Below are 13,390 nucleotides of genomic sequence, written 5' to 3' on the forward strand. Positions count from 1 at the left end.
AATTCTAAAGAGTAAAAAACACTAAACTTGAAAGGCACAACGTTTCTCCCCCACTTTGCTTTCCTTCTAGCCTTGACGCAGTTGTTCTCTTTTAACCTCAAAGGCCAGGAGATGTGCCCTGTGACGGGTGCCCTGTTGCCACACACTCTCTCCCCCAGCCTTTCCTCTCAGCTTTCCTCCAACACATGCACTCCCATTCCCACGTGCAGCTTTGTGTGCACAGACTCATGTGCTGGGCTCTCGGATTCAGGCATAATTTTATACGCATCAGACATTCACACTCCCGATAGGACGGATTCATTCTGCTCCAGATCCTGTCAGCGTCTGATTCCACCCCCCACCCACCCCACACACACCTCTCAGTTCTACACGGTGGCACGGAGCTTGGCGCAGAGAGAACCCAGGCCCCAGGTGCCCCTGCTCCCTGCATCACCTCCCACCCTTGAATTTTTCTATTTCACAGGGAGGTCAGGGTAGGAAAAGAGAGAGAGAAGCGGCCTTTTCAGGGAAAACCACCCTGGGGGCCAGAAAGCAAAGAGGTGTGGGGCTGAATCACTTCACTTCAGTTTTATCATCTAGGGAGGTTTACAGCTCTGCTTAGCAGTGTTAGATGTCTGCCTATTGGCTGCTATCTACCTCTCTTTGTTTCTCTTTTTCAGTCTCTCTCTCTCTCTCTCTCTCTCTCTCTCTATTGGCTGCTATCTGCCTCTCTTTGTTTCTCTTTTTCAATCTCTCTCTCTCTCTCTCTCTCTCTCTCTCTCTCTCTCTTACTCTCTGTGTCTCTCTCCATCTCTCATCAAATCATGATTTTTTTTGTAAGTAGACTTGGAACCTTGATTAATGAGAAAGGTGTATGTGGAAGACAGCAATTATTACTAAATAAACAAATGTCAGCACTAAGAAATAATATTCCTAAATATTCCTAAAGCGGTACAAACATGTAAAAATGAAGAACGTAAGACAAAAGAAATTCTAATTAAGAAGTCTAGTTGACTTTTGCAACTTGATCAACATATGTGTGTCCTGAGGCAGAGATAGCTCAAGCTACCTAAAGGATTAATTTCGCTTGGTTTATGTCAGTTTCCTAAGGATTAGCTGATCATTTTAAGCACATCATAGCAAGGGAAAGCAGAAAGTCAAATCAAACGTTATGAACTCAAAATCTGAGAAGAAAGGTTGCAGCAGTTTTTCACACAGTGCCACCAAAAACCTAGGCTGGATGGCGGTCAAGTAGGGCCTGAGGCAGCATTCTCTTCTGTTCTTTCATAAAATTGTGTACAGCTCCATTCTTCTTCCCCTGCTCCCTGTTACTCTCAGACATACTGCTGAACAGTTATTCATGTAAGAAATGGTGATGCTTGACAGAAAATCAGAATGGCAACCTTCTGAGCGGCCAGCAGTGGAGTTAGCGATGTCATATGTCTGGGTCCTCAGCACCAAGCCTGCTCAGTATTAAATATTGGAAGGAGAGGTGGAAAGTAAGCGCTATTCCAGTCACTCTCTGGATAGGCAAGTGATAATATAAGGATACTATCTTTCTTTTAACATTTTGAATTCCAAATTTCAGTAACTATTTCAAAAACTCCTCTTCATGGCAATGTTTGTTTACCGGTGCTTGTCTTACATCGAGGGGAAGGCCAAGTTATTTCCTAGGCTCCCATGCATCTGCCTGTCCTGCTCCCAGCGTCTGTGTAGGAGAAGCTCAGGTTTTCTTTGGATTTTGATTTTATTCAATCAGTAGTTGAAAAAAGAAAAGCCTTTAATCTGATTTAGAAAGAATGAGTGGTGGGTTGGTTAACTAAAAAGTTGGTCAAAGTAGGAAATCATTAATAAATGATATGTACTTTAAACATTTTAATTTAACCTAAATGTATGCGAATTTACTAGTCTTTTGATGTAAGGCCTTTTTACGACAGCCACTATAAACACACTTATATGTTGTCTCTGTTTTCCAACTTAAACCTCTTTAAAGATGAATAACTTGAGCAATCTGAATGTAAGAATATAGATTTTTATTATTTTCTTAACTTTTGGAAATCTTTTCACCCATACTAAAGCGATAGGAATTATATTTAGTAACTCACTTTCCAAAACATTCTATTTAGTCTATATAATAAAAGCCTAAACAACCATTACGGCAGAACGACTAGAACAACCGGTTGCTATGATGCGCACTGACCACCAGGGGGCAGACGCTCAACACAGGAGCCGCCCCTTGGTGGTCAGTGCGAGTGCCACTCAGCCAGAAGCCGGGCTCACAGCTGGCAAGGGCACTACCGAGTGGTGGCAGCAGGCACAGCAGGTCAGGATGAGCATGAGCAGCATGGCACCCGGCCTTGACTCGGGCTCCTCCCTGGCCACCTGCCGGACTGCAAGAGGGATGTCCGACTGCCGGCTTAGGCCCGATCCCGGTGCCGTTCTCTGTAGAAGGCAGTCAGTCTGAACAACTCAGTGACTCAGGGAAGTGTAGGGAACTCAGGGTGAGCCTGCCTCCACACTTGACTTACCCACTCAATGGTGTTTGCAGGACAGACCATGGTGGCCCAGCCCATGCACGTGTAGCAGCTGCTGAAGCTCAAGCAGCAGGTCATGCAGCAGTAGAAGGTCATCCAGCCACAAACCAGCAGGCGGACATCCCCCAAGGGGTCCCAGACTATGAGAGGGCACAGGCCGGGGTGAGGGACGCCCCCACCACGTGCACGAATTTCGTGCACCGGCCTCTAATTTTCTTATAAACAGCGATGCTTTTCCTTCTCACCCTCATGTTTCATCTTTCTAAATATTTTTTTACATTAGTTAATCATGATATCAAGCCTAGACAGAAAAACAGGTGTGGAAGTCAGCTCAGCTGGTGGGAGCCTGGGTTTGGAGGCATCCTGACGTGGTCCTAGCCCACGCAGAAAGCATGAGCACCCAGTGGATCAGCTTCCGTGTCAGGGTGTTATGCTGTGGGAATAACAGCACCAGGTTATGCCTTAACATAGTTATGTAGAGTGTGGTTAAGAGTGCTTTAAAGAAAGTAAAGGAAGAAGTAGAATACCAAAGAAATGATGAGAAAGAAAAAAAAGGAGTAAAGAAAAAAAAGTAATGTTTAAACAGAGACCCAAAAATGTGATTTTGTGAATGAAAGGAAAAGCTGGATACAAAGAGAAGACAAAAATAGAGATACACATACTTAAAAGAAAAACGAATTCCTGGTTGAACAATTAAGGGGAAAATGGGAGCTTTGATTAAACCTAAGTGGAATATACTTAAGATTTATGTCAGTGGACCATCCTGTTGTATGGGCTAAGCAGGAATATAGGGTGTCTTAGTCCCCCTATATTCATTTCACGGACAGCGAAAATAACTAGTGGAAAATGCATCTCAGAACAGATGACCCCTTGTTTTAGGAGGCGGACCATTGGGTATATCTTACTGTGATTGATTGCTTTTAGGTAAATTACTACTTATTTGATCATTGCATTTGTTGCAGGGTAGCCTCATATAACCTATTACACAATTTTAATGACTGGTGGCTCTTTGGGTAAATTATTACTTATCTGAGCATTACCTAACCTGGGAGTTCAAATCTGTTCTCCCACAATAATGACAAGTGAGGAGAAGCTAATGAGAAAAGAAGTTAATCCAAGGCATTTTCCTCGTTGCTCATCATTTCCAGGTGGGGTTTTAAGACTCCTCCTAATTATTCCTTTTCTCTACAACATTCAAAGCCTCAGGGAGTCCAGTGCAAGGTCGTGGAATATGTGGAAGGTCATTCAGTCCCTCCTGTGGAGTATTTAAGTGAGGTTTTTGGCACAGATTCAACGCAGCCTACAAATTTTACCATAAAGTTGCCTGACACCTTGACCAGAGGTTGGATGGGGTAGCAGTCAGTGTATTATTGGCCTCCTTTTGTGTTGGAAAATGCATTTTCTGTTGAACCAGGTACAGGTGTTCCTCATGCCAAGGTTTGCAGTGAGGAAATATACTATTATTTGCTGACCTATGATACACTCCTCATTTATCTGGAAATTTCATGGGAAGTAAATGTCTCTCAAGTTGGAAGGCAATTACTCTAAAAAGCGATGGTCCTTTTGCAGATTCCAAGGGTATCACATAGAAAATATTTGCTGTAGTCAGTGGAGGAAACATGCCTAACAGGTTTCTAATGTTAGGAAGGATCTTGCTCTCAAGATCTGTATGCACTTTTGTTAATTCTCTCCTGTTCTGACTTCTATATTGGATTTTGTTTTGTTTGTGTAACTGAAAACATCAGGTAGCTATTGGAAAATAGCCCACTCTGGAGACATTTCCTTCCTTCAGCAGTGAAGATGGATTTGATGTCTTATGTATGACCTCTGATCTTTATTGAAGGAATTTTTTAAAAAAAAATCAATCTAGCCAAAGGCTCTTGGCCTGGGGCGGATGTTGGTAGCAGCCAGCGTAGCTTGTGTGAGTTGAACTCCGCCTGGTGTGTGAACTGAAACAGAGTACCTGATCACATGGTTACTGTACTCAGAAGCACCCCGTCTTCCTGTGAACCCCAACTCTCATGCTCCTTTTCAGGGCAGTCTACTTTGTCCGGCATAAGGAGTCCCGGCAGCGCTTCGCCATGAAGAAGATCAATAAACAGAACCTCCTTCTCCGGAACCAGGTCCAGCAGGCCTTCGTGGAGCGGGACATCCTGACGTTTGCGGAGAACCCCTTTGTGGTCAGCATGTACTGCTCCTTTGAAACGAGGCGCCACTTGTGCATGGTCATGGAATATGTGGAAGGTAAGGCAGCCTGACACGGAGAACGTGACCCCTGGGCCCAGAGACGCCTCGCTCATTGGTGTGGCTGAAGCTCTGTATTTGGGTGACATTATAGCTGTGTTCATCCAGGAACCGGAGCCAGGCAAGGAGATGGATGCGTCCCAGCCAATATCTTGTGATAATTGCTTTTAAGGAGCCTGCTTTACTATAACAAAGGAGAAATTAGTGCTACTAGTATTTGGGAAAAGGTTGTTGTTCTTTTTTAATAGCTTTTAATTCTTATTATCTCCTCTCAATTGGTCATTAAATTTAGAATACAGGTGATGGGATTGTTTCTACTTATTTTTATCACATATCATAACAGCATTTATTACAATTGATCTCTTAAAGAATTAATTAAAAGTACATCCTTTCTGTACTCTCCCTCCAGGGAGCACGCCCACACCTTTCCCTACAGGCCTGCCCCCACAGGCCTGCATCTCCTAAACTCTAAGGGACCCCCAGAGACTTGCAAGCAGGGAGCAATGGGCAGCGGCAGCTCATCCCAGATAACCCCCTGGATCCTGTCTCCAAGCCCCCTTTTCTCTGACTTCCCAGTGAGCTGACAGAAGCCCAGCCTTGGATCACTTCTGTCACTGTGACCTTTTAAAAATATATATATGTTTTTTATTGATTTGAGAGAGAGAGAGATAAAGTGAGGAGAGAGAGAAACAATTGACATGAGGGAAACATTGGTGTGAGAGAGAAACTTGGATCAGTTGCCTCATACACACCCCACCTGGGATTGAACCGCAACCTGGGTATGCACCCTAACTGGGAATTGAACCAGCAACCCTTTGGTACATGGGAGGATGCTCAACGAACTGAGCCACACCAGCCAGTGCTGTCACTGTGACTTTCCTTTCTCAGTAACTTGTTGACATAAACAGTTAATAAAATGAATTGATCGACAAGGGCCAAAACGATTTTTAAAGCATCTAATTTAAGCTCTTATAATAGTTTGAACAGAATCCCAAAACTATGAAACTGGAAGAAACCTTAAATATATTTTAGTCCAACCATTTCCTTTTGCAGATGAATGAACTGAAACCCAAGCAGCAGAGAGACTTACTAGATACTCAGTGTAGATATAAGACAAAAATATAGCTTGTCTGATTACTACCCATCAGTGTTTTCACCATACCAGTACTTTCCTTTATTAACCTTTGTTGTGGTTATTTTAACAACTAACATTTATCCTGTGTTCAATGTGTGTTGGCAATATCCTCAAATCTTTACATAGATTGCCTCACTTAATCTCCACAATAATCCTAGGAGGAATGACACTGTTACTATCCTATTACTGATGAAAGAACTAAGATGGGTTTCCCTAAGATCTGCCCACCTGTAACACTCAGAGGCTAGGATTGAACTCAGGCAGCCAGATTCCAAAATCTGTGGTTTTCACGGGCATATTTTAAATTGTCACCATGTTCCTAAAGTTATGCTAGCAGTTTTTCAATTTTCAATTCCACATCAGAGCCAACCCTGCTCTCTTCGGAGTACTGCTTCTTGAATAAAAATCTATATTTTCTCCACACCACATCGTAATGAGAAGCATGATTACTTAACACACAGTCTCCACGTACGAATATGATATGCTCTGCCTGTGGGTAAAGGCCATTCTGCTTTGAAAATCTGAAGACTAAACTGCTGGTCTTCTTTAATCCTAGCCAGTGCTATACCTGCTCAGTCTTTTCCTTGTGTTTCCTAGGGGGTGACTGTGCTACCTTAATGAAGAACATGGGTCCTCTCCCTGTCGATATGGCCCGGATGTACTTTGCTGAGACGGTCCTGGCCTTGGAATATCTGCACAATTATGGAATTGTCCACCGGGATTTGAAGCCAGACAAGTATGTACATTGATGAAATATATCTTTTTTTTTTACATGATATAAAAGTTTTCTTAGGTCTATAAAACTATCTTTTTAATGCTGTTTTACACATTTTAAAATCTTCCCATAATGTGCCCAAATGAGTTATTTTAAAGTATATATGGTAATCCTTTAAAGCTGTGATGCTTATAATAATAGCTTATAGGAAACAAAAGAAAAAGATGACTTTAAAGCCAGGGTTAGTTGTTTTTTTAAAAGGCTTTATTCTATAAACTAGTGAATAGTTACATACACTGCTACTAGTTTTCTGGATAGTTTCTGTCATACTTACATAAACTTTTTCTACTGAAAGGTGATATGCTTGATATTCTATTCTGTTTTACTCATAATTTAATGTAAAAATTTGTAATCTATATAGAGTTCATTATGATATCTGATTTGAGACACAGATAGACTATTTTTCTCCAAATGACTAGTTATTCATCTTGATGCCAGTTCTTAAATGTCTCATGCTTTCTTCACATCTGAAAAGCCTCTAAATACATTACATGTTAGTATGTATAGCTTTTATGTACGCAGAAAATCGAATGATACATTTAACTCATGTTCATTCCAGAAAATTTGGAAAGTGGAAAAAAACATTTTTCTTTATATAATTTTAGTAATGCACAACATTACTGAGCAAAGACAACTATTAGAATTTTAGCATATTTCCTTTTAGTAGCTTTTTTACCCCAATTCCTCTGTTCCTGTAATTGTTAATTAATTAACATTTTTCTTCTAAAATGAAAAAATTTTTAAACATAAACTCATAAAGCTGTCAAATGTGAATGTGTTGCATGTATAAGAAATGTAGGTTTTGTGCTAATGAGTAGAAATTTAAATTCAACCCAGAAGTTGAAATCTGAAACAATGCTACATTTTCCAGTCCACGTTCCTTATCTTGTGTCTCATTTGAGTCACAGATGGGTTGCTTATCTTAGTTCCTGATGTGTGACATGGTATATTATTGTAGCCCTTTCTCTTCTGTTTTCTTATTCCGAAAATAGATGTCAGAGTTCCACACTGGAATTTTCTGAGAGTTTCAGGTTGTAGATGATAGTGTATGTGGCTGCTCCAGCAAAGATCAGCTGGGCCTGGTCTCTGGCCTTCCCTTGTGAATTACCCTCAGCTGCCAGATGCACGTATTTGACATCTTCCTGTGACTTTATCTCTTCCCGGGCTGGGTTTCTCATAAGGTTGACACCTATATACTAAAGAGTCTTACAGTTGACAAGAGAAGGGAGAGTGTTAAAAAAATAGAATGAGCTGCAAAGTGAGTGTTGTAATGTATGTCCTTCTGCTTCGTAGCTTGTTGGTCACCTCCATGGGGCACATCAAGCTGACAGATTTTGGATTATCCAAGGTGGGACTGATGAGCATGACTACCAATCTTTATGAGGGTCATATTGAGAAGGATGCTCGCGAGTTCCTAGACAAACAGGTAAGCGTGCATGCTGTTCAGGTCTACAGAGAAATACAAAGTGCGACATGGCCAGTGAATTTCGGAATCAACATCAGTACCGAGGGTTTAGATGTCTGTATAGGCCTTACATTTAATAAAGTGCAAATTGCCTCCATTTTTCTCCATGGGCCTCTTTGAACTGTCCATTCCTCCCCCAACATTATGGTCTATTAGCAAGATGAACGGCCTAATTGCACACAAGTAAGAGTGTGAGAGAGACAAATGGAAAACTGTTTTTGTAAGGAATTCAGGAGTCTCAGTAGAGTACTCGTGAAGCTCATGATGCATCGTGCAATCACGGGTGCTAAAATCCGAGCCATGGCCCATTTCCCTTTAAGCATGCCTCATTACCATGTGCCCACAATCTGTTCATTGTAAAGTTACTTACGGTAAACACATCTCAACTGTCATGCTTTTATAAAGTAACCAGGATGTGAATATATTTGGGCCATACAAATGCTAAAACTATCTCTGAAAGTGACAGATAAAAAAGGCATGATTTTAAATTTAAGGATTACAGATGTTTTTAATACTGTAAAATAGGCAAAGCTACCAACAGGGTCAAGCGATTGGTTTGAAATGGCACGTTACAGATAGTTTGACATTAGAGTAGAATTGTAAACTTCCCTTCTTCAGTATTTACAGGATTTATTGCCTTTGGTATTAGGGATGCCAACTTATCAGTGCTGTTTTTACGTTCTTTGTCCATGTGGTTGAGCAGGTGCACTCTGGGCAAAATAATTGATGCTGGGCCCTGCTGCTCATTTTAATTTACGTCCAATATTCCAATTATTCTAATATTGCAATCATCTTTTAGGTCTGCGGCACACCTGAATACATTGCCCCAGAAGTGATTCTGAGGCAGGGCTATGGGAAGCCTGTGGACTGGTGGGCCATGGGCATTATCCTCTATGAATTTCTGGTTGGATGCGTGCCATTCTTTGGGGACACTCCAGAAGAGCTATTTGGACAAGTCATCAGTGGTAAATATCATCAGGCGTTATCTTTAAGCCCCTGTTGGGAAGCAGCCATTTAATGTAATTTTACGAAGTATCACTGAATTGACTACTAAAATGTTAACCTTTGTCAAACAATTTAGCCAACAGATTAAAAGAACTCACTCATCATCGCACATAACTGACTTTCACAATATCAAGAGAGCAATTTGGCTTGAAAATTGATCTGAGGAAGTTTTGTTAACATGGAATTTGGAAATATACTGGCAATGTAACTGATTTTTATGGTGTGCTTTTTCCGCAAAAGAAATTGGTGTGGGACTTGCAAATGAGTTCATTGCTGTCCAGTCTTCCTTTCCATAATAGCAAAGTTGCGCCCGGGAAGAGAAGGTTAATGTGGGTAACATTTACATAAATGGGAAAAATGGCTAAAGGCACAACAAAGAAATTAACAAAAATGTAATAAATCCTAAAACAAATGTCTACCAAATAATAAATAATGAGAATGGGAAGGAAGCAAATTTAATCCACAGATTGTTAATGATTTCATTGGTAGTTATTATGGTGGAATGTTATTTCTGTAACAGCTGTTCATCTTTCATTTAAAATTCAATAACCTTTAGATCTTAACCTGCAAAGCTGACCCTAACTATTATGTGGCTCCTGGCAAAACTAAATGGTAATTAAATAGGCTCTATTACTACCCTACCTACTGTGTTTATAAATTTACCCTAAGCATAGATCAAAAAGGCCTCTTTTCTCAAAGTTTGTCAGTCATTACTGATATCCCCATCACCTTCCTCTGGTTCATTCTGGACTGCATTTATGGGATCCAACCATGGGAATGGGAGGGAATTCATTTTGGAGCCCTTTAACCACAGCATTATTTTCTGTCATTGACTTTGCAAGTCAGGCGTATTTGTAAACTTTAACAAAGTACATTTGTGAGTTGCCTGCAGTGAATAACCCTTTTATACAATATCTGAGCTGTTTATGGATTTATAACTAGGCTGTTTTCTGACATTCCAAGGCCTGAATGGCAAGAGGAATCAACTGTTTAATTAACACAAGCAGCAAATGCTGGCTTTGTTCTCCATGCCTTACGGCTCAGATGCATATTCATGTTTTATTTTCCAAATCAGATTTAAACTGCAGCAGAGGAAGCTAGAGGCAGGCACACACAGAAATAACTCATGTTTTTATTGCATTTCCATACACACAAGCATGCATACCTATCTTTAGGCAAACGCCTTTAGAATGTAGAACATAGTCTAATATTTATGACAGATTTTAAATACTTCCATTACTATGATTACTTTGAACTTTTTTTTTCTTCTTTGGCATTAGCATTTGGACCTTTCCTTTGTCTCTGGAAATAGTTACATTTACGAAATTACTTTTTGCTTCTTGGAGCTGCAGAACTCTATGGCTGAGGATAGTAGGAGAGAAAGCCTTACTCAGATGATCCCTGAATGGGTGACTACCTGAAATGCAGGTGTTTAGAGTTGCCACTCTATGACGTCCTTTTCATAACTAGAAAGAGCAATTTGTTGTGAGCCATTTTCACCAAAGAAGTATGAATCAACAAGGTGAAGGAAAGATACCGCTTATTGAGCAGTGTAAGCTGTGCTCTTTGTGTCTTATGAAACAGGCTTCTAAAACTTGCCTGAGCCTAGGAATCAACCGGAGAGCCTGTTAACATGCTCTTTCTGATTCAGTGGGTCTGGAGTGGGGCCTGAAAGCCTGCCTTTCTAACAAACTCCCAGGGCACGTCCATGTGTTGGGGCATGGACCACCATTTGAGCAATAAAGTTGTAAACGACTTCCCTTCCTTCTAGATGAGATCAACTGGCCCGAGAAGGATGAGGCACCACCGCCAGATGCCCAAGATCTGATCACCTTGCTGCTCAGGCAGAACCCCCTGGAGAGACTGGGAACAGGTTAGAGCACGTGTGCTTTAATTTTGCTAATATGTAGGAAGTAATGTCTGTGTGGAACACTCAGAGGTTTGTGTTTGTCTCTCTCTCTCTCTCTCTCTCTCTCTCTCTCTTTTTTTTTTTTTACATAGGAAACATCTGTTAGTTGATGTAGAACATGACCACAACACATTATAACAATAGTATTTTGGATTTTTTTTTTCTGACTCAGAGCAGTGCACACATTAGAAGCATGGGGTGGTGTTGTTTGTTCGTCTTTGTTGTTGTTGCAAAGCAGAATTATTCTTAATTTGTTTCAATGAATAAAATTTCTCTGGAAGAAAAACCTCAAAGTCCATGTCACTCTTCGGTCCTGAAAAGCATGGGTGTTAAATAATTCAAAACAGAGGATTAGAGATGTCCAGCTTTTTTGTTTGGAGTTTTTTAAAAAAAAAATCTGTATTCCCAGAAAGATTGGACCCAGCGTGTTATTAACTACAGGCTTTGAACTGATTACTGGGAAGGAGTGCCTGGGGTTGGACCACACTGTGCCATTGTGGTGATCAGTGCCAAGGCCAAAGAAAGAGGATAGAGAACTCTGGACTTTCAGGATTAAGGCGGTAATAGATTTGTTAGTTGCTGATTATTTTTCCTAACAGTTGTGCTACCAGTTTTTATTTCTGCTTCCTCTTTTCCTTTTCTTCCTTATATTCTGATATTCTGAATAAATAGACTTAGAGATCCCAAGATAGAGTCCCAGCCCACCTCACTATGCAGATTTTTATAGATGAAACTAAATACTAAATATAAACACGTACAACACACACACATAGACAGTAGCCACAATTTCCAACAGTAAAAATTGGCTTGATGGGTTGTTTACTGAGCCATTTCATTCTACTGCATTTTAATAGGAATATCAGAAAACATGGAAGAAATGAGTCTTTCCCTCCTTCTTTTCAGGACAAAAACCATTTGCAACAGCTCCAAATATTTATCTCATATTGTTCCCCACATTTGCCCATAGCTTCTCTAGTTGGAGAGTTCTGTTCTTGATGAAGTAAGGAATGCTACACCACCAGAGTTTATGATGATTCATTAAAACCCATGGGCCAAATCTTTATTTTGTAAATAAAGATTTATTGAAACACAGTGATGCCATTCATTCACATTGTTTGTGGCTGCCTTCATGCTGTCGTGGCAAAGTTGAGTAGTCATGACAGACTGGATGGCCCATAAAGCCTAAAATATTTCTTGTTTGGCTCTTTACAGAAAAATCTTACAGACTCTGAGTTAGAGAATCAGAATTTAAAATCAGGGCTCAATTGGGAAAACCGTTTTGAGTTGAGTCTCTCACTGGAGTCCCATGTGCTCCTTTGCTTTTTCTTAAAAAAAAAATGTTTTTATTGATTCTTAGAGAGAGAGGAAGGGAGAGGGATAGAAAGATAGAATCATCAATTGGCTGCCTCCTGCACACCCCCTACTGAGGATTGAGTCTGCAACCCTAGCATGAGCCCTGATTGGGAATTGAACATGACCTCCTGGTTCATGGGTCAACGCTCACCCACTGAGCCACATCAGCCGGGCCCCTTTGCCTTTTTCAGTGGATGAGTGTGCCTTAAACTAGGAAAGGTAGCATCAGTGAAGGTAAGGGCACAAAGGCTGGAGTCAGATTGAGTTTAAATCTCAGCTGTGGTCCTGGTCGGGTAGTCAGTTGGTTAGAGCATCATCCCGATATGCCAAGGTTTCGGGTTCAGTTCCCAGTCAGGGTGCATACAAGAATCAATCAATAAGTGCATAAACAAGGGGAACAACAAATCAATGTTTCTCTCTCCAAAAAACAAACAAACAAACAAACAACAAAAAACAAACGGTTCAATCAAATAATTATATATCTCAGCTGTGTGACCATGGGCCATTTGTTTCCCTTTCTGTGCCTCATGTCCTCACCTATAAAATGAAGCAGGTAGTAGCACCTCCCAGGATCATTGCGAGGATAAAAGTAGAACCACGAGGACACTGCCACTGCTGGCACGTCGTCTTCATTTTCTGCGTCTGTCATCTCATGCTTTCCCCTGAGGACTCATGGGATAAAGAAATGGTGGCGCCCCTTCCCCACCTTGGAGCTGATTGAACTCTGTGAACAAAGTCCTTTACCTTTCTTCTATCTCTGTCTGGTTTTCCTCTTCTCCGAAGTGACTAGCAAACTTGTTATTTCCCTGTGTGACCTGTAGTCAGATGTGCTTTATGGTTCAAAAGATAAGAGCAGTTGTCAAAGAACTGGTGTCAGGGCTCCGTGTGGGGCAGGGTTCTGAGGAGTGATTTTTACTCGCTGGAGAAGCAACAGCATTTTAACAGCGCCCTGCAACAATGCACATATCTATCTGTACATCCCAAGCAAGTG

At 41.0% G+C, this 13,390-nt stretch overlaps 1 protein-coding gene across 8 annotated transcripts in view; it reads left to right on the plus strand.

Annotated features, from left to right (window-relative positions):
- MAST4 (microtubule associated serine/threonine kinase family member 4) overlaps positions 1-13,390 on the plus strand; it is a 464,303-nt gene that overhangs the window by 421,243 nt on the left and 29,670 nt on the right. For all 8 annotated transcript variants that reach the window (XM_014549223.1, XM_005857968.2, XM_005857963.2 and 5 more), the window contains 5 exons: positions 4,549-4,757; positions 6,490-6,628; positions 7,961-8,093; positions 8,932-9,097; positions 10,909-11,010. In XM_014549223.1, the coding sequence (XP_014404709.1) occupies positions 4,549-4,757; positions 6,490-6,628; positions 7,961-8,093; positions 8,932-9,097; positions 10,909-11,010 (749 nt within the window). The remainder of the gene's footprint in view (positions 1-4,548; positions 4,758-6,489; positions 6,629-7,960; positions 8,094-8,931; positions 9,098-10,908; positions 11,011-13,390) is intronic.

Source organism: Myotis brandtii, unplaced genomic scaffold (assembly GCF_000412655.1).
Source record: "Myotis brandtii unplaced genomic scaffold, ASM41265v1 scaffold115, whole genome shotgun sequence".
Taxonomy (NCBI): Eukaryota; Metazoa; Chordata; class Mammalia; order Chiroptera; family Vespertilionidae; genus Myotis; species Myotis brandtii.